The following is a 22591-nucleotide window of genomic DNA, read 5'->3' as shown; positions in this document are numbered from 1 at the left end:
CACATAGTATCATGGCAAATCAACCAAACATTCATCATACAACTTAACTTATGATCACTTAGTTCACGAGACAGATTATAACATGTACAAACTTATTTTATTCACTATGAAAAGATGAAGTATAAATTCTACAAAATTTGCCACAGTAGAATATTTGAATTAGGTTTCTCAAAAAAATTTTATTATATTTTTCTCATGCATACAAAACTCACAATAATTCAAGCATTAAAGATATGTACCAACAATTCAGCAGATTGCACAACAAACACTTGTTTAATGGTTCTATCAACTCATTAATCCAAATTGTGCAAGACAAATTGGGTTGTCTTCAAAGCTCATAATACTAATTTTCAGAACTGGAACCAACCCATTTGGTTTTGTCATTAGGGAGTTATGGTGTCGGAAAGATAGACCAGAATATAACTCACCAAATCAGCTTTGACCAGTGTTTTTGTAAAATTATAAAAACTATTCAAAACTCATCCAAAAATTACAAACTTTACCTTTCCGGAAACTATACTCATAGTACTATATCCTAGAATCAACAATCGTTCAATAATCATCGTTTAACATCAAGTTACATACCAATAAATAAATAAAAACGAATCTGTCAGCAATGAAAGAAGATGTACTAAGCTTCAATTACAAGAAATAACACTTAAAATTGAAAATCCCCAAACTTGGTTCTTAGGGTTCTTCAAACTCAACACGAATCCGGCAAAAATCGAGATAGAATCGATGGAAACCGACACCATACGTGAATTCCTCTCGCAAAAATAATAAGATTAGAGCCCGGAATCAAAGGATTTGGTTAAAAATTGAGTGAGTTAGAGAATTAAAGATGAAAGATGGTGGGTGTAGAGAGAAGAAGAAGAAGAAGAAGAAGAAGAAGAAGTAATGAAGAGAAAGAAAAAAAAGGTAGGTTAATATGAAATTAGATTTAAGAATGAGAGGGTAATTCAAAATTTTTTAAAGAAAAGAGGGGTGAATTTAATTTGAAATTTTGAGGGAAGTAAAATTAATAGGAAATAAATAGAATTAAATATTTTTACTTTTAATTAAAATAAAGAGTTGTTGTATTTTAAATATAAAAACATATAAAATAAATACAAGTGATATTTATAGTTGCTCTAAAAGAGTTGTATAAGAGTGTAGTAATCAGTGTTAACGCCCAATAATAAACCATACGCTTATTAGTGGGTCATACTAGTTCTTGATCGGTGTTAGTGTCTCATTATAGCATCTATCATGTCACAGTTGCTCTAAAAGAGTTGTATAGGAGTGTCATTAGTCATGGTTAGGTGTTAACGCCCGAAACACACCATACTTTCGTCAATAGGCCTTATTTGGCTATCATTAGTCATAGACTCATAGTTAGATGTTAGGTCCCTTGGTTACGTCATAGTTGCTTTAAGAAGTTTGTATAGGACTATCATTAGTCATACTTAGATGTTAACGCCCAAAACATGTCATACATTCATCAATGGGCCTTGAATGGTACTAGTGGCCATTATAGCATCTATCATGTCCCCGTTGCTACAAGAGGGTTGTATGTGAGTGTAGTGAGCCATAGGCATAGTTGGTCGTCATACTTTGCATTAATGGGCCGTCTTGGGCCTTGATTATTGTTAGTGACCCATTGTAGTCTCTATCATATCATAGTTGCTCTAAAAGGGTTGAATATGAGTTTAGTGAGTCATAGTTTGGTTAACGCCCAACAAAATGTCTTACTTTCATCAATGGGCCTTATTGGACCTTAACTGGTGTTTGTGGCCCATTATAGCATTTATCACATCATAGTTGCTCTAAGAAGGTTGTATAGGAATGTCATTAGTCATAGTTAGATGTTAATGGCCGATAACATGTGATACTTTCATCATAGGTCTTATTGGGCCTTGTTGGTGTTAGTGGCCCATTATAGCCTTTTTCATGTCATAGTCGCTCTAGTGGGTCACATTAGGGCTTGAAATCTCTTAGTGGTCTATTATGGCATGTGATATGTAACATTAGATATTCAAGGTTTATATCGTGTTATAGGGAGTCATATTAGACCATAATAGACAAAAACAACTCATACATGTCCTAATAGATCATATTGGGCCTTGAAATCTCTAATGCCCATTATGCATATAATTTTAAATTGTGTCTTAAGAGGTACAACTCGCATAACCCGTCAATATACATTAAACATAGGGGTGGCAAATTGGTTGGGTTGGGTCGAAACGGGTCAGGTCCAAACGGGTCAATTAAAAAAAGGGGTTGTTATGGTTCGGGTCGGAATGGGTCAGGGTCATAACGGGTCCGGGTCAAAATGGTTCAAGGTCGGAACGGGTCAAAACGGGTTTCGGGTATATTTTTTTTTAACAAGGACAACAGAGGAAATGTTTAGTTTTTTTTTACTTTTTCCGTTTTTTATTTATAATTGGACTTATGATTTTTTTATTATTATTTTTTAATATTTTTTTTAAATTGTGCCTTAAGAGGTACAACTCGCCTAACCCGTCAATATACATTAAACATAGGGGTGGCAAATGGGTTGGGTTGGGTCGAAATGGGTTATGGGTCGGAACGAGTCAGGGTCGAAACAGGTCAGGGTCAGAACGACTCAATTTAAAAAAATCGTTGGTGATAATAAGTAATATCAACAGTACCAAAAGTCTTAACATGTATCCACACATCACGTATAATATCCGAACATCACGTATAATATCCGTAGGAACTTGTCTTTTAATCAAAGATAGTACATATTTAAAAACTTATTCATAATTCATTATCAATATTAGAAATTTGCACTTTGATGTGTATTGGTGTCCAAATCCGAGCACTTGATCTTCGGCTTTTCGCTTCCATTTGTGGGCTTCACCTAAAGCAATCCAATACCAAATATTAGTTATTGCCAATATTTAAATATTACATATAAATAAGATATTAAACCCGAAGTAACATTAGTCAAAATATTAAGCCAAACCAGGTCCAACGTAGTCTATGCCGGCTACCGTTATGCAACTCCAAAGATTCAATTTATTATGTATCTTAACTCGCCCGATTGATCATAAGCTTCGCGTACTTGTTTCTAATCAGCATGATTAGAACCCATCAACATAATTACAACCCATTTAAATTAATCTTAATGCTATTTCACGTCTCAACTAAAATTCAACTTTAGAAACGGTTACAACTTTTCAACATATTATTTACAACCCGTCTAAACAACTTAACGAATCATTTCTCTAATTAAATCATGCTACTAATTTAATATTCACCAACGAGTCAAATCTTCATCTAGTTACTATATTATTATTATAATCGACAAGCTGGTCAAAAACCCAAATCAAACCGTACTACACAATGCTAGTACTATTTATATTCTAGACACGAGTAATTCCCACTTAGACATTTGGTAGAGTAAACTTCAAACTGTAACGAGTTAAAACAACCAGTACGCACTAAGTATAGTCAAAAGAATCAACTTTCAATTAATGGGTCAAGACGGCCCATATCCATTTGATATTCATAATAAATCAAAACATACTAATAAGACTTGTAACTTCTTAAAGTAGATGTAAGATAAACTTACCTTTGTTCGTAGGAGCTTGATTACACTTCGTCCATTTGACTCGTTGGCTTCCAAGCTTCAACATACCTAGCTTGTTAAAGTCAACTTTCAACAAGTTAGAATACATAATGTGGACACTCGGCATTAGTATTCTTTATATTTTCATACCACTCTCATTCATACCGAATAATTAACAAGCCAAGAATCATCAATGTGTTCATCAAGTTATCAGTTAACATTTTCAAGTCATTTATCCACTTCCCCCGTTTTAACGGTTAACTCAGTACATATACGACTAGGCTCTACTTAGCAACTTCATAAATTATGGCATTAATTTAAATTAAAGCAGTTATGTCATAATCTCTTCTAAACAAGTGCGCATACCATTTATTATTATGAAAAAAATTATTTTCAGTACTGCACCTTTTGTGCAGCACCTATTCACCTCAACTTTTGACCAGTTAAAAGTCAGAACTAACTTAATATGCTCAAAAGTAAAATGTAGTAAACTCACAGAGGTTTCCAAGCATATAAAGTTCACCTTTATCGGAGCTACGGTTTATTATATGTGATTTTTAGCAAAACAGGTCAGCAACCTATTTTCTGTCAAAATAGTATGCTGAATCTGCTGTATTTCTCTAGAAACTAACTGTTTTGAACAATATTTCATCCGAAACAGCTTTTCATGTTCACATATAAAACATAGTAGACTCTAGGAGCTTTCCAAGAATATAAAATACATCTTTCTCGGATTTTTATTCTATTTTATATGATTATTCAAATAACAGGCCAACAACATAATTTAACTTCAAACAGCATGTTGTCATCATTTTAATCTACTGTTTTGATCCGTTTTAAGTATGAATTAGATTATCGTGTTCAAAGATGAAACCTAGTACAACAAAATAGGTTTTCAAGCATGTATAATACACATTCACCCGATTTTTCTATGATTTTATACGAAATTTATTGACAGCAGTAATATGAATTTCACATCTTAACAACTCTTTTAATTCCTTGTTGGTTGAGACATTTTCACAAACACCTTGTGTGCATTCATTTGAAATCATTACTTTAAATCTCTATGCACGATCTGAAATGCCTATTTGCTCACACATTTTAACAATGACCTCTTATGTTTGATGCATTACAACAATCACTTTATGTGTACAGATTATAATCATATAACCACATCCATAAAAGATCTCTAATTTATCAACTGTGTTCATAAAATATGGTATACTCTTGAACACAGTTTGACACTACCATGATAGAATCAACAATTATAACTAGTATTAGATCACATAATCAATATTATCACTATCAGTTCATCAATAATCACATAAAACACGTACTAGATCATCATGCATGAAGTGTAGATAACAAAGCCCCAACTGTAGGGTTAGAAACACTTACCCAATAATCGATCTACTAGAAGATGATTATGTATTTTCTAATGCTCGATTTGATAATCGATTTGAGAAGTGAAATCATCTGTTCTCCTTCTTGCTTGTTCTCTTCTTCTTGCTTGTTTTCTTCTTCTGTCCACACACACATCCAGAACATCCAAAAATATACATCATCCACCCTTTTGTTTTTGTAAGGCCCCGTTACCGGTAGCCCTACTTTGGATGTTGGATTTACTCATCAACATAGTTCTAATCATCAGATTTAATAAAAACATTCACGGAAAATAAAAACTTCGTAAAACATTTCATACAAACCATAACTTGTCTTAAAACAACATCTCGTCTTTCAAAATAACAAAACTTTAACTTAAACGTCTTGAGTCTTCCGATGCCAACCTCTTATTCAATGCCACGTGTCCCCTCAAGCGAGCTGCCTCATCCTACTCACCTGCGTGCATACTAAAAGTCAGCTACGCTGAGTGAGTTCTAGTTAATCACGTATCATATAATGCATACACTTACCATAAATCATGCATCCGAAGATACATAATAATTACATTTCTAACTTACTTTCATTACATAATTTCATACGTATATTTATACTTTATTACTTTCATACTATATAATTACTGTCCATTCAATCTCAGATATTATTAGGGTCTGGTCCCTCTTTCCTTTGTCTATCTCAGATATTTTAGGGTCTGGTCTCTTTCTTGTCTATCTCAGATATTATTAGGGTCTGGTCCCTCTTTCCTTTGTCTATCTCAGATATTTTAGGGTCTGGTCTCTTTCTTGTCTATCTCAGATATTATTAGGGTCTGGTCCCTCTTTCCTTTGTCTATCTCAGATATTTTAGGGTCTGGTCCCTTTCTTGTCTATCTCAGATATTATTAGGGTCTGGTCCCTTTTTACTTCTCTATCTCAGATATTATAAAAGGTCTGGTCCCTCCTTCTTTATCTCAGATATTATTAGGGTCTGGTCCCTCTTTCTTCATCTTCGTACATACTGTCTTTACATACCCATAACATACATACTTTCTTTAATCATTCATACATATTCATAGATTGTACATATATCTATCATACATATTCATCTATCATAAACATACCTCCCTTGTTGGCACGTGCAATATCCGAAAATCGTTCACGTACCGACAAGCTTTCATTCACATTTAAGATATACATACATAACATATAAACCATATAAGGCATACACTTACCAGTTAAGGTAAGTGTATTAACTATCACATCGAGTATGCACACAGCCCCGAAAACATAACAAGGAAATGGGTCTAGAAACTCACCTGAACGCGATTACGTCCACCGTTAATCGTAATCCCTTTCTTGAGCTGTGCACGGCTAACTGTATAATATTTACATGTTTCAATTAACTATTACTACTCATAACGTATTTCTATCTTTATATAACCCACAACGAACGGGGGTCCGGGGGCAGCGCCCCTGGCAGCGGGGTTCTAGGGGCGGCAGCCCCTAGCGGGGTCAAAGGGGCAGAGCCCCTGTCTTAACACATTTTCCTTTAACATTTTAAGTTATTTTCTAAATTGGGCTTATTTGTTAAGCCTAAGATAATGGGCTTAGCATCCTGTGGACTTAGTTAAATCTGGCCCATCTGTCCATTAAGTAACTGGGCCTAACTGTCCAGGCCCAATGTCCACCTCAAGTCACTAACTGGCCGAGAACTCAAGGACAAAAAACTCAGCCGAGAACTCGTGACCGAGAACACTTGAGACCGAAATCATCGACTTTGACCGAAAACTCGTATGTTGACCAAGAACCATTGTTCTTGGCCGAGAGCTCATTGTAGGTTCCGGGACGGATCGTACACGGGATATCGCTATCTACGCAGGTGCGGAATCCCTGCGTGGGTAGATACGAGCGTAGAATACGTAAAACACGAACACACGATACAAACGAAACCACGTTATATTATAACTCGAACCACGTCTATTACAGACACTTGACACGTGAAATGATCACAGCTATATCGAACTCTGAAACAAACTCTCTAAAAACCGAACCTTAAATAGTAACCCGTAGGTTACTTAAATACACGACAACTTCGCCTCAGGCGAAGTTGTCAATAACTTCGCTCGTTGAACAAGTTCGCCTAGGCGAACTTGTCAACAACTTCGCTTGGTTAACAAGTTCGCCTAAGCGAACTTGTCAACAACTTCGCTGTTACACAAACAATTACAAAAACAATATTACAGACTCGATTACAGACTTTATACATATGAACTACTGACATCTATGCACCAACAGACTCCCCCTTGGCAGTAGCTTCATATCTTGATCTTTCAGCTCTTGTCTTGTAATCCTGTATCTTCATGCGTGCACTCCTTCTCTAACACACACCGTGACTACTCGCTGATATTTCCTTGCTTCATCCTTCCAAGCAGGAATATAGAATATCTTCTTTTCGTTCAACGCTTGCAAATCAGCTTTCGATAAGTTAACAAGATGCATCGGGTCATACACCCTCAGCACTTCTTGTTCATCTTCGTCTTCCATCACGGCTTCAGCAGTCTGGCAATCAACGTACCACCATTTTAGATTCTTCAACACATCTTGAGGCATATTCTTCATTGGAACCTCCTTGATGCATCGGATCGGCTTGTACTTCATCACCATCCATGGCTTGCCATCTGCTCTAAATCCCCTCTCTGTATCCTCCACGAGCTTTCCCTTCTGTGGCGTTAATAGGTCAAACTTCTTTTCTTTTTCGCCTTCTTTCCACACAATCTTCTCAATCATTCTTGCCATATTGTTGTTACTTCTGTTTATCAGGCCCAACCTGCCCAAATCTTTCACCTCGCATTCCGGCAACGTGTTGAAAGATCTCAACATTCTCTTGAAGTATTGAATGCCATCATAACGTTTTACCACAAATAACTTGATCTGTTCATCATAAATCCAACAGATGATTCCCTTCTTCGCCTCAGCATAGCCTTTAATGTTATAGCTCTTCTTGAACATGGCTGGAACAGCAGGCTTCTTGGTCTTGATAAACCAATGAGCACAGCCTTCCCTCCACCTAGGCTGCTCCTCCCACTCAGTAGTCTCATCCATCTCAGCCCTCACATCGGCTTTCTCAACCTCAGGGATCTCGTGTTCAACGTTTTCTTCAACAATCTCCCCTTCTTCTATCACATTCTCTACCACAATTTCTGCACCAATCTTTTCAATCTCACTGATTGGCAGAACATCTTCATCAAATAACACATCGTCGCTGAACATGTCATCATCAAGTTCCTTCAGCGCATCGATCACGTCATCCTCCACCATCACTACATCATCACCACCAGCCGCTTCGGTAGACTCCCCCTCAGCTGTGGAAGCCCCAAGAGCTTGAGAGGTTCTTGGCAGCTCACCACCTGCACCTTCCGGTGCATTGGGATCATTGTCTCGGTCTTCTCGACGCTTGGTCCTCAACTCATCACCTCTACAGCTCATCTCCCCCTGAGATGCCAAGAACGCTTTCAAGGCATCTATGATTTTCTCGTGCTCAGCCAGGAGGGATGCCTGCAGTTGATTTGCTTCCACTAGGCTTTGAATAGTCTTTGACTGCTCAGCTACAATCCGCTCTAGTGAAGCTATCCGTTCCGAGTCAGAAGAGGGCGTGTCCGCAGGTGGTACCGTACCCGATACTCCTGCAGTAGTGGTGACCGTAGACTCAACAAATCGTGCTACTACCACCGATGGAGTAAGCGTTGGAGGTGGTAGAGACACAATTGCTGGAGCCGACGTCTGGACGGCCGTGACCAATGGAGTGTCAGCCGACGATATAGCCACTACGGGAACAACCGTAGCGCTTGTACTCGATACCTGCACAGAGGTAGGAACAAGGGACATACCAGACAAGGCAGGTGGAGCAAAACGTGCAAACCTTGAAGTCTCTCCGGCTCTTACACCCATACCTGTCGTTTCCCTTCGTGAGCGCTTTCTCACCAGCTGCACAGCTTCTTCTTCATCATCTTCCTCATCGTCGTCGTCAACAATTCTCTTCTGCTTACCCACCGTTCTCTCATGCCTCACCATCATCTGTCTGGCTTCTTCCATCACATCATCAAAATCAGCTTGTGGACCCGAGACTTGAATATTATCATGTGGATCAAACCGGTCCATATCAAACAATCCTTGCCCGCCGAACATGGCGTCAAGATCAATCTCAGAAGCTGGCACAGCAGCAGATACAGCAGTAGATACAGCAGGCGCAGCTGATACAGCCTGGGGTGCTGCCGCCTGTTGTTGTCTTGGGTCCCTAAACTCGTCCCCTGCCGCAGGCACATACTCCGGGTTTATAAGATACCCAAAAAGCGGAGTATGCCTGGGACGCAGCTCAGGCTTGCTTCGTGCGCTGGAAGTGCGACACTAAGCAAAGATACGTTTCGTCACACATTCCACGTATCGAATAGGGCGTCTTTAAGGTAGCGACGGAGCCACATGATTTAAAATCATCTGTAGGAATCGTGGATACATTGTAAACCGCTCACGCGCCACAGCCCTCCTCTGACGATCGATCTCGTAAAAGATCATCTGACTAAAAGAATATCTTTTATTGTAAGTCAGGGCAGTCATAGCAGACTGCATCGTCGCACCCATTCCATCAGTGCCCGCCTTCCGTCCTGACATACATACTATCATGACGTGCATTAGGAAGCGCCACTGATCTAATAAAAATCCTTTCCTTCGCTGTGTATCCCCTAAGAGACCTGAATACCCCATCCTTAGGAACGTGCCATCACGAAAAGGAGCAACAAACTCCGTTGGGTCATCTCTTGTTTCTTCTCCAAATTGCAACGCCACCCATATGTGTTCAGAGGAAAACTGAACAACTTGACCATTAACGGTGGCTCGCATCACCGGGGGCTCAACCCGGCAATCATACTCTACCGTCTGCCAAAAGTCTTCAATATTCGGTAGTGAAATAGGCAGGGTAGTTGTGATAGCGTGAAATATTCTTGAGCGCAGGAGAAAAGTAATAATCTCCCTGTAGTCCTCCACGCCTTTTGCATCTGGATCTAGAGTGATGAACTGGTTATGAGCTGGAAAGAATTGCCTCTGATCGTCACCGTCATCACCACCAGCTCCGCCAACAGCAGCCATATCTGCACTAAACGAACCAAGTTAGATAACCGTTAAGCAACTCACAAGTTCGCTTTATACCATGGGCGAAGTTGTGATCAAACATGTATAGGCGAAGTTAAAGATGAGGCGAAGTTGGGAACAACTTCGCTTCATCTGTAAGTTCGTCTAATTAATTTTAAGTAAAATGATCTAGGCGAAGTTGATGTTAACTTCGCCTTATCACAACATCGCCTCAGGCGAAGATAAGTGTTAGGCGAAATTAAGCTTCAGGCGAAGTTGAGGATAACTTCGCCTCAAGCGAAATTAAGCCCCAGGCGAAGTTGCGGATAACTTCGCCTAAACCCTAACTTCGCCTGCATCTGAATCGGCGACTGTTAGGATTCCAACCACCGGAAATCCGGTGATTTCGGCTAAGTTCGACGATCAAGGACATCAAAACACATGATATTAAGGATGTTTAGATGAGAAGGATGTCCATGCACACGTTAACACAAGTTTTGAAAGTTTCGATTTTGAAGGTCCGACGACCCGAGGTCTCGAACCGGGTAAAAACGACCATGAAAGAACATGTTTTTGAGGTATATCGACAACACGTACCCTCAACTGATAATAGAAACTGGAAACGAAGATCGAAATCAGAAAAAGATGATAAGTTCGCCGGAAAAGCTGAGCTTAAGTTCGCTGGATTATGTGAAAATAATGAATTTCACTGTTTAAAAATCCTTATATAGGGTCAGTGTAGTTCAGGCGAAGTTACGGATAACTTCGCCTAGGCGAAGTTAAGCACAAGTTCGCCTGATTCAACAACTTCGCCTATAATTTCAAAATCAAACCTTTAAGTTTGAACATTTTGCAATTAACATTTGAAACTTCCAAAAAGAGTTAAACAAAAATGATCATGTCTAAGTAACCAGTTATAAAATAATACAACTACAAAAATAGGAAAAACTTATGAAAATTTTAACGAATAAGGGATCAAATTTCAGTCTAGTCAGGGACACCACGTTTCAGAAAAGATCCTAACAGGAATCATACTAACTACGTGACTGTTACATAGATCCGTGTTTAGCTGTATTATGACATATAGAGACAGGTTGTAAGCAGGTAATATACTTAAGATGGTTTTCATCGTTTCTGTGATACGAGTTAGGTTCAATTAATCCTTAAAATTTAAGTGGGCAACAACTCAGAAATATTGATGCCTCCTATCTATCCTCAAAGCGTATTTGGCTTTCCCCAAGTCACCCCGAATTGACTTCGACCCATAGTGTCTAATTAACTTGTATGTACTCTCTTTCTGGTTCCCGTTCTTCTTCTTACTCTAAGATAGAGAAGTCTTGATTTTATGATCACTAATATGTTACAATAACTCCAAATATATATATTTTTTTTTTTTAACAACATAGACTTCAAAGTAGAAATTAACTGCAAGTCCCGAATCTGGATCACTGCAGTGTCTTGAAACGCTTTCTTCACGGGAATCAGAACACACATGGGCTCGTGTATGACAGGGTAATCGCTTTTCTGCCTATCATTCGAAAAGATATATATGAAGACACGCAAAACTCTTAAGGAGTTTCCACGTAAAATCAAGTAAAATTAGTTTGTATCACATCTACTTTTACGCACCATAAAAAGTTACCATGACATACAATGATTGTCCTAAAGCCTTTTAAGCCTAATAACTTCACTAGTTAAGCACACACAATCAGTATATATATCATTTTCCAAGGTTAGATCAATTTTCCGTTTAACATAGCTAACGAACTTCTTACGAAGTAACAGACTTGAAAAGTAATTTCATTTCCCTAAAAAAAATTTTGACTTCAATCGCCCGATCACGTCAAAGCCTTCAGGTAAACGGCAATCCTGAAGATCCAATGGATCAACTGGACCGACCACATACAAGTATGTGTCCTTCTAACTAAGTATGACCGACTAATTTTCAGCGACAGAAAGAAAACACATCATAACCGCCCCGGTTACTTTCAGTCGTCTGGTTAATGGCGACCCTCATTCTCTACAAGTAGAAACGAGGACCAAAACATATCCGAGGATATGTCCATCAAACTGAGGTAACCGACTAATTTTAAGCAATAGTGACGTTTTTTTTTTTTTTTTTTTTTTTTAACGCAATAAAAACATGGTTACTCGGGATTGATCATCCCGTTCAGCTCAATTAGGTTTTGAAATCTGGATTTATCAAACGCTTTTGTAAATAAATCAGCGAAATTTTCTAGCGTATCGACCTTTTCGACCTTAATCAGTTTCTTCTCAGCACAATCCCGTATGAAATGTTGACGAATGTCAATATGTTTAGTTTTACTATGTTTCACGGGATTGTTAATTACTGAGATGGCAGCAGTGTTATCAATTAAAATAGGAGTGAGTAAGAAATTCAGACCATAGTCGCGCAATTGTTGCTGAATCCACAAAACCTGAGAGCAGCAGTTGGATGCTGCCATATATTCAGCTTCGCACGTTGAGATTGCGACTGATGTCTGTTTCTTGCACTGCCAGGAAACTAATCTTCCACCGAGAAACTGACATCCTCCTGTAGTCGACTTCCGACTCTGATTGCACCCTCCATAATCAGAATCCGTATAAGCAACCAGTTCCACGTCTCCTCCCTTCGGGTACCACAACCCTAGCTTCGGCTTGCCTTTGAGATACCTCAAAATCCTCTTCACACCCTTCATGTGAGATTCCTTTGGGTTTGCCTGAAAACGAGCACAAAGACAAACAGAAAACATTATATCAGGCCTAGAAGCAGTCAAATACATCAAAGAACCTATTATAGCCCGATACAGAGTTGGGTCCACATCTGCGTCACCGTCTACTTCAGCTCCCAACTTGTGGTTGACGCAAATTGGAGTGTCAAATGGAGAAGAGTCCTCCATCTTGAAGCGCTTGAGTACATCATGAACATATTTTGTTTGATGAATGAACATCCCATCATTCTTTTGATCAACCTGCAAACCTAAAAAGAACGTTAGTTCACCCATGGCACTCATCTCGAATCTTTTCTTCATAACGGCCTCAAAATCCTGACACATGGAGACTCTTGATGCAGCAAATATGATGTCATCCACGTAGACTTGAACTAGCAGGAAGTCACTTCCATCTCTCTTCACAAACAGTGTGCTGTCAATCAAACCCCTTTCAAAACCATTCTCTAGCAAGTAGTCCGATAACGTTGAATACCAGGCACGAGGTGCCTGATGTAATCCATACAGCGCCTTGCTCAACTTGTGTACGTGATCAGGAAAGTCTGGGTCAGGAAAACCCGGAGGTTGCTCAACATACACAACCTCATCAACTTTCCCATTGAGGAACGCACTCTTCACGTCCAACTGAAACACTTTCATCTTCTTAGAAGCAGCAAACGCCAAAAACAATCTAATCGCTTCCAACCTGGCCACCGGAGCGAACACTTCATTATAATCTATCCCCTCTTGCTGATTGAAACCTTTAACGACCAGTCTCGCCTTGTTTCTTATTATAATCCCCTTTTCATCTCTCTTGCACTTAAACACCCACTTTGTGCCTATCGCATGCACATTCCTTGGTTTTTCAACCAAAGTCCAAACTTCCATCTTCTTAAATTGAGCCAACTCTTCTTGCATGGCCTCGACCCACGAGCTGTCTTTAAGAGCCATTTGATAATTTTTCGGTTCAATCTGGCTAATAAAGCATGAGTACAAACATTCGTTCATTATACCCGTTTCCTTAATGCTTGTATAAACACAGGTGTGCTCATTCAAGCTACTTCTGGTTTGTACACTGGAGGACACATCACCTATAACATTCTCCAAAGGGTGGTCTTTGTGAATTCTCGTGGTCGGCACAGCACCGACATGCAAATTATCTTCTAAATTAGTAGAGAGCTCATCAATGGTTGTTTCTGGCTGAGAGTGAAAAGGATTGATAAAATCTTCTTCAGGAGAGACAGCAGGGGAACCGATAGAATTTGATGAGGAAGGTTGACATTCATCAAATAGTTGTCTATGTGCCAAATTTTCCTCCTCATCTAGAAACATCTTCGTAGCAACACGTTCTTCTTCTTCTGTACGAACCAAATCAGGTATGTTAAAAGACTTGAAGAGCCTATCATAGTCGAAAATCCCAGGAGGTCCGATGCTCGGTCTTGGCGATCTGTAACTCGTAATGTCGGTGTTACATACCACTTCAACCTTGCCGTTCGTTGTATTAAAGACACGCCTGTTGGGAGTCCCAACTTCATAGCCGACTAAGATTCCTTCATCGGCTGCTTCACCAAACTTTGAATGTGCCTTTAAAATTGAACACGGGGACCCGAAAGCTTCAAGTCCACACAAATTGGGCTTTCTTCCATGCATCAGCTCGTAGCATGTTTTATTAAGTCTTTTTACCGTTAACACTCTATTCAGGACATAACAAGCTGTAGAAACAGCTTCAGCCCAGAACACCACCGGAAGCTTCGAATCAGCCAGCATCGTCCTGGCTCCTTCAATTAAAGTTCTATTCTTCCTTTCAGCCACTCCATTCTGTTGCGGAGTATACGGAGCGCTGAATTGGTGTTCAATCCCTCTTGACAGACAGAAGATCTCCATTTCAAAATTTTTAAACTCGGAACCATTGTCACTTCTGATGAACTTCACTCGTTTATCCATAATGTTCTCAACTTTGGTAATCAGATTCTTCACCAGTTGAGCCGTTTCGTCCTTCGATTTCAGGAAGTATACCCACGAGTATCGTGAGTAGTCATCAGTAATCACCAAGCAATAAGTTGTACCACCTAGACTTCTTACATTCACAGGACCGAAGAGATCCATGTGAAGCAGCTCTAGTGTACTAGCAATTGAGTTTACTTTCTTGGTGAGATGGGACTTCTTGTGCTGCTTTCCCTTTTTGCATGCAAGACATTTGTCGTCAAAATTGAAACTTTTTAAGGGAACACCCAACACAAGCCCATGTCTGACAATATGGTTCATCTTCCGAAGATGAATGTGCCCCATTCTCCTGTGCCACAGTTCAGATTCCGATTCGCTTGCTTTCGTCAAAAGGCACGATTCTTCCGTTGACATTTCAGTTGAACTTAGATCCATCATATACGTATTTCGATCACGTGGAGCCTTCATTACTAACCACTCTTCTGGTATTTGAAAACCAGGCTTCAACACAATCGCATCAGTCTTCGTGAAGTGTACGGTATAATCTTTATCACAAATCTGCGACACACTCAGCAGATTGTGCTTCAGCTCTTCAACAAAGTTCACATTTTCTAACGTCATCTTCCCGTTAGTTACCGTACCCCTTCCAGTTATTCTGCCACCACTCTCACCGGCAAAACTGACTCTTGCTCCCTGAACAGGTTTTAAATCTTGTAACAAATTCTTGTTACCAGTCATGTGCCGGGAACAGCCGCTGTCCACAACCCAAAGATTCTTGGACGCCCTGTTCAACTGTTCCTGCACAAACAAAAAGATTATTAAAATTTGGGGACCCAAGACCTCTTGGTCTTGGGTCGACTAACCTTCTTATCAGAACTCACACACCTTGACTGACCATAGTTAGCATTAGGAAAATTTTCACGAGTCCTAACAGGATACCTCCTTGGAGACTGATAGTGAGGCCAACCAAACCGACGATCATTAATAGAATCAAAAGAATTATAGCATTTGGTTTGGTTATTAGTGGTATAAAAACGAGATGTGTTTCTTTGAAAACCTGTATTATATTTCAAATTTGAATGGTTTTCATTTTTAACATTTAAACGATTTCCAGAAACCTTAGTCTCAGTTTTCGACGGCCTCACCTCTCTGAAACGCTGCTTCAGAGGGCAATCAGCAACAAGGTGCCCTGTTTGATTACATCTAAAACAACATCTATATTCAGCTTTCTTTTCAGCAGATGTTTTAGATGTGGACGCAGTATTACCACCCGTACGTCTCACATAGGGTGGGACATATGGGTTGAGTGGAGTACTCTTTTGAGTTGATTTAACCTTTTCTCCACTAGTGGGTAATACTTCCTTCTCTTTTGTCTTACCCGACTCGGATGACTTATCCGAATCAGATGAGACTGGACTTGAAATTTTAATTTTTGAGACAGGCGAACTTGTTTCGCTTTTACTAACTTCCGGTACTTTACCAGTTTCCTTAGCAGTACCTGTCTGATCAGCTACAAAATTAACAGATTCATGAACACTAGGATTGAAAGTATAATTATGGTTATAAGGTGGTGGAACCTCATGGTAACCAATTCCTCCCCTCTTAGGTGAGGAACCTTGATCACTGACGAGGTGATCAAGAATAGCAGAGGAATTCCGGAATTGCTCCAGTTTCCTATTTAGTTCCACCACTTTTACCTGGTGGTCAGCAATCTGTTTTTCTTTTTCAGCGATTAATTTGGTTTTCTCTTCTAAAACCTCGTAGCTTAGATCGATCACATCAATTTTCTCAGCTAATTTTGTTTTTAAACTTTTAACGTCCTTTTCACACGCTTTAATTTTTATTCTATAATTATTTTCTCTTGTCTTTGTAAAATGATGATCTTCTTTCAAGGTTTTAAATTCGGCATCCAATTTAACATACTGATCAGTAATTGTTGCAAGCTGTTCAGACAAGTTTTCACACTTAGTACAGATAGGTTTAGTACATACCTCGGTGTTCTGATCATCAGCCATGAAGGCTTTTTCATTTTCTGCAGCTTTCACACATTCTTCAGCTGCAACCTTCGCCATGTGAGCTTGCTCAAAGAGTTCTCCAGAGAACATATTCCAGTTGTATTCACCAGCATCAGACATCATGGCTCTATTCCCATTGTTATTTCCACTTTGCTGTGTAGTCCTCCCCTGACTACGTTCTACCCGTGCATTAGTGCAATCTTTTGCAAAGTGTCCATTCTGTTGGCAATTGTAACACCTCACCCTTGACTTGTCAAATCCTGGCTTTCCACCTACGAACTTTCTGCCAGTCTTCTTCATGAAACGCTTCACCCTTCTGACTATCATCGCCATCTGCCACTGCAGATCCATCTCCTCCAGATCATCAGGATCGATCTGGTCATAGTCTTCTTCCAAAACAGCAGGGTCCACAATCTTCCCTTGTATGTAGTTCTCGTAAGAAGCAATAAAAGATGCATAGACTGGAAATTGCTCTTCAGCAGATTTGACACTCATTGGCATCTTGGAATAATTATTGCTTGAAGCGATGGGAGAGAAACTACTTGTGGATGCTTGAGGTTTCGAAGCACTTGATCCTCCACCAACAAAGCAAACATCACCGTTCATGTTTACTGACACATTTCCTTCATGAGAAGGGTTAGAACCAGACTCTCCTTTGGAGTAGTAAGCAGCAGATTCAGACTTCGAAATTGAGCCTGAGTTAACTTTGGCACCATACATACCAGGATCTTGAATCTGATCTGTTGGTGTCTCTTTACGAACCATATTAAGCTCAAAGGTTCTGAGCTTATTTACTGCTGTCTCCAAATCATAATTAGGAAAGTCTCTGTCTTCCCTCATTAGAACAGTGTACATTTCCCACTTCGGTGGGAGAGCATCGAGAAGCTTCTCAACTATTTCCTCCTCTCTGTAAGCAATTGAATAGTTGTTCAGCTCTGTCATGAGATGATAGTATCGGGTGATAATATCATCGAGCGATTCGTTCTTCAAATACTTGAAAACAGAGAACTGGGTCTTTAACAGCTTAATCTTCGAGGCACGAATACCCACGTTCCCTTCGAATCTATTCTCAAGAGCATCCAAAAGCTCTCGTGCAGAAGTGTACTTCCGGAATGTATGGAGAATCTCTTGAGGAAGAGCCATAGTAATTGCAGCATGGGCCTTGCTCTCGGCCTCGTACATCTTCTTCTCTTCTTCCTCCATCTTGCTGTACTTCTTTATCACATCCCGACCTTCGTATTCCATCGTCGGTGGAATATATCCATCCTGGATGCACACCCACATCTTTGCATCCTGGTATTTAATATACTGAATGAATCTATCTTTCCACGCTACAAAGTCGGTTCCTTTGATCAACCTTGGGGCCTTAGTAGCCGACCCCGCTTCAACTTCCATTTTGACTAACTCTGAGATGTTAATTGACGACATCTTCACGAAAACAAGAAAAACCCGAAAATTCAAAAATTCTTCCAAACAGTACTATAGGCGAAGTTAAGGCTAACTTCGCTTAAGTGTTAACTTCGCTGGAAAATTCTTAAATTCGCGTGACTTGGCGAAGTTGAGAATAACTTCGCTTAAGATAAGCGAACTTAGGAGGTAAGCGAAGTTGAGGATAACTTCGCTTAGGCGAACTTATGAGGTAGGCGAAGTTGTGGATAACTTCGCTTAGCCTTATATCTTCGCCGAAACCCTACTTCCAGTGACGGCAACTTCGCCTGAAGAACAGTAACTTCGCCCGAAGAACACTGAAGATATTCAGATCTGTTTTCGACGATTTAGCAGTTTCCGGTCGGTGTAATGGCTTGAATAAGACTGTATAAGGTGAGTATAACACAATCCCAATGAAAACGTGTCCCGCGAATAGGTCAAACGAGACGTTTTCTACACCCGCGTGAAATCCCGAACCTCACAATCGAGCCTAAAGCTCTGATACCAATTGTAGGTTCCTGGACGGATCGTACACGGGATATCGCTATCTACGCAGGTGCGGAATCCCTGCGTGGGTAGATACGAGCGTAGAATACGTAAAACACGAACACACGATACAAACGAAACCACGTTATATTATAACTCGAACCACGTCTATTACAGACACTTGACACGTGAAATGATCACAGCTATATCGAACTCTGAAACAAACTCTCTAAAAACCGAACCTTAAACAGTAACCCGTAGGTTACTTAAATACACGACAACTTCGCCTCAGGCGAAGTTGTCAATAACTTCGCTCGTTGAACAAGTTCGCCTAGGCGAACTTGTCAACAACTTCGCTTGGTTAACAAGTTCGCCTAAGCGAACTTGTCAACAACTTCGCTGTTACACAAACAATTACATAAACAATATTACAGACTCGATTACAGACTTTATACATATGAACTACTGACATCTATGCACCAACAGAGCTCTCATGGCCGAGAACCCCTTTGGCCGAGAACCCCTTTGGCCGAAAACCACATGTTGGCCGAAAACCACAACCCAACTCCTCATTCTACTTTTACGATTTCTACTTTGTTCAGTTATTGATCTAAGGTACTAATCATGAACTTTTAATCCTTTATTATCATCACCCATAATCGTTTTACACTCGATAATAGTCCTTCATCAAGATCTAGTCTATTTTAGGTATAAAGTTTGGACCTTTAATCCTAAAACGTTCTTTAAGATAGATCTAGGGTTCCTTTGTGAACCGTTTATACCTATGAGTCCATTTCATCCATTTTAAGCATCAAGTTTGCTACTTTATGACTTAACTATACCCGATTCATTCTATTTTTAAGTTTCATGATCATTCATTCATAAAAACATAAGCTTTAAGATCAAGCACATACCTTTAATCGTTTTTCTAGGTCATGGCTAGCTTGGTTATGAGCTTGGATCGTTTATCTAGCTTGAATAAGGATGATAAATCAATGATCTTGGCTCATTTGATCTTGGATCTCACTCTCTATCTTGCGGCCAAAAGGAAGAGGATGTGTGTGTGTTTAAGGTGTAAAATGGATAAGATGGATGGAAATGGAAAGGATTAGGGTTTAAGGGGTATTTATACTCCCTTAAGCCCATGAACGAAAGGCCCATCTTTCCTTTTTAGTCCATGATTAATTTATCCAATTAGTTTACTTATCTTACCCTCTTTATTATTATTTACCGACTCAAGTAACTTTTCGTTATAAGAAATAATACAAATATTATTCGAAATTTGGGATGTTACAGTTTTATTTCCTCTTTGCTCCTCTTTGTTTTAAAATCCATATTTATAAAAATCTTGAAATTTGGGATGTTACATAATTGTTGTTTAACATCGAGTTACAGACCAATCAATAAACGAGAACGAATCTGTCAACCAACTGATCTCAACAAAACTCAAACCCTAACATTTTTTGACATCTCTAGGGTTCTAATTAATCATGTTGAAAACCCCCGTTAGATTTGATCACAGGATGGTTGATGAAGTTTGGAGCAAGAATCAAAGTGATGAAGAAGAGTAATGAGCTCCAATCGATGTTTATGGATTAGGTTTGTAATTAGGAGGAGGTGAAGGTGATGATACTTAGGAAAAATAAAGCGTTTTAGCCATATAAAACTAAACTACTCTTTGGTCACACAACCTCGTATAAGTGGCCATATATTTTAAGAGTTTTAGCCACATTACTAATAAATACAATGATTGTTCGTCAAATTTCGTCACATTATTAAAAATGTGGCTAACAAATATGACATTAGGCCACACAACGTAATATAAGTGGCTATATATTTTACCTTTTAGAAACACCTCTTATCAATACAGTAGTCGTTCGTTACATTTGGCCACACTATTAAAACATGTGGCTAGTTAAATGTCACAGTTTGTGGCTAATTCATGTGTTTTTGGTCACATGTATCAAAGATCAAACAAACTATGACTGTAGGTCACATTTCGCCACACGTTTTTATAATGTGGCTAGCTTTTGCCACAGTTTTTTTCAAAGTGTGGCGAAAAGTACCTGAGTAGGTATAGAATGGTCACATGAAAGAATAACATGTGTGGCCAAAACATTCTGGAAGGTTTTCAAACATGGTCAAATACCTTTTAGCCACACATTTAAGCCGAAGTGTGGCAAATCGCCCTGACCACATGTGTGGCTAAAAGTCGATTTTCACGTAGTGAACTCAAATTCTTATTCTCTCTCTTTCTCTCTCTCTGTGTATATATATATATATACATATATTTCACTAGTAATATGTTTTTTTAATTAATGTAGTTTATTTCGGGTGCATCTTTTTCCACCCAACATGATGCTGATGCTTCAAAAGAACTAGATATGATGGTAATCAACAACTCATATATGCTATATGTTATATATATTTTTTACTATCATAGTTATGAAAATCTTTTGTTAATAATGTAGTGTATGTTTTTTAATAATGTAGTTCTACACTGAAGTTCTTGTTAAACAACCTCCCGCTCCAAAGTTTTCAAAGCTCCAACAAGACATACAAACTGCCATACGTAAGATCTTGACAAAGCGACCTGATAAAATTAAAGCATTGGATTCACGATTAACACACCACTTTGCTGACGAGTTGAGCGTTGAGGTTAATGTGCCTAAGGGGATGTACCCCGGGACCGAGTTTGGTACACTAAATGATCACGTTGAATATGAGGCCATGTTGCAGTTTTTAGCTAACGGGAGGCGTGATGCTAGCATGCTACATTGGTGCCAAATGTAAGTTTTGTTTATTATATTTATCTACAATTATATATATTTTGTAAATACAGTTGAATTTTTAACATTTTACTATTTATTTTTCTTGATATTAGGTATTTGTATACTTTGCAAAATCAAGATACTCGAGATACTCAAGTCGCCTTTTTCAATGCCCAAAAAATAACTGGCGAAGAGTGCAACAAAAATTTTGCAATTGTTAAAGAGCACTTAGTTCAGGTCTACAAATTTCATAACAAAAAATATTTTATTGCACCATTTTTCCATAGGTAATATATGTTTTATTGTCTTTTAGTGTAATCTATTTAATTTTCTTTATTTTATGATCTAATCTTTAAAACTGACTTTCATGTGGAACATAAAGGTTGGATTTTTGTAATGACTTTTATTTTTCTTTTGTACAGCATGCACTGGGTGTTGTTTATCATTTCTCCTATGGAACATAAATGTTTGATTTTAGATTCAGTTTCAGTTAGGGGGAAAAAGAACAAAACTGATTATCCTCTTTCAAAAGCAATAGAAGCTTCTTTTGGAGGTGCATTTACTTGGAATATGATTAAGGTATGTTAAGCATATTATATGGATTAATTATCTTGTATTTTACATAATTGATTGATTATTTATTAATTAATTTTCTCTTTTAATTCTATGTAGTGTAAGCAACAGGAAGGATCTTGGGAGTGCGGATACTTGGTAATAAGAAATATGTTCGAGTTCGTTATCAGCTCGCAATTTAGTCTTCCCAACAAGGTAAGTACTCCATTTTATATTTATTTACTTTGATTTAAGCGTTGTTTTGGTTAATCGGGTTTATGGTTGTATTATTCGAGTTTCGCGTTTTTTATCATTTGGCTTTTTTTTATGATTTGAACATATTTTAAAGTTTCGAATCACTTGGGTTTGGATGATATTAGGTTTTGGGTTTAATTAATATATTGACTTTGTTACAATACTCGTATTTCTTTTTTGTATTTTTTTAGATTTGGAATTATACAACAAATGTGACACCTGAGGAAATCGACAAGTTGATCGAGAATATCATGACGCGGTTCTTTATTTCCGTTTTTGATGATAATATGAGGGCGATAAAGCTTAGTTTAGAATCGTGTTTGAACAAGTAGGTTTTGTAATCGTGTTTGAACAAGTA

The 22591-nt window shown here is 38.7% G+C and overlaps 1 protein-coding gene across 1 annotated transcript; it reads left to right on the top strand.

Annotated features, from left to right (window-relative positions):
• Positions 1–21852: 21852 nt before the first annotated feature.
• LOC143584982 (uncharacterized) lies at positions 21853–22591 on the top strand. Its single transcript, XM_077066887.1, has 3 exons — positions 21853–22005; positions 22099–22194; positions 22425–22591. The coding sequence occupies exons 1-3, from the start codon at positions 21880–21882 to the stop codon at positions 22563–22565; spliced, it is 363 nt and encodes a 120-aa protein (XP_076923002.1). The 5' UTR covers positions 21853–21879; the 3' UTR covers positions 22566–22591.

The sequence above is a fragment of the Bidens hawaiensis genome, unplaced genomic scaffold (assembly GCF_021521415.1).
Source record: "Bidens hawaiensis isolate Kalapana, Puna unplaced genomic scaffold, B.hawaiensis_p1.1 tig00033523_1, whole genome shotgun sequence".
Classification (NCBI taxonomy): Eukaryota; Viridiplantae; Streptophyta; class Magnoliopsida; order Asterales; family Asteraceae; genus Bidens; species Bidens hawaiensis.
The sequence above is the reverse complement of the archived record's forward strand: the minus strand, read 5'-3'. Positions and strand labels throughout refer to the sequence as shown.

Bases quoted from the DNA above. Each gene is read 5' to 3' on its own strand.
- LOC143584982 (XM_077066887.1), top strand. From the start codon at position 21,880: ATGGAACATAAATGTTTGATTTTAGATTCAGTTTCAGTTAGGGGGAAA. The intron at 22,006-22,098 runs GTATGTTAAGCA...AATTCTATGTAG, and splicing joins TTACTTGGAATATGATTAAG to TGTAAGCAACAGGAAGGATC. The intron at 22,195-22,424 runs GTAAGTACTCCA...GTATTTTTTTAG, and splicing joins AATTTAGTCTTCCCAACAAG to ATTTGGAATTATACAACAAA.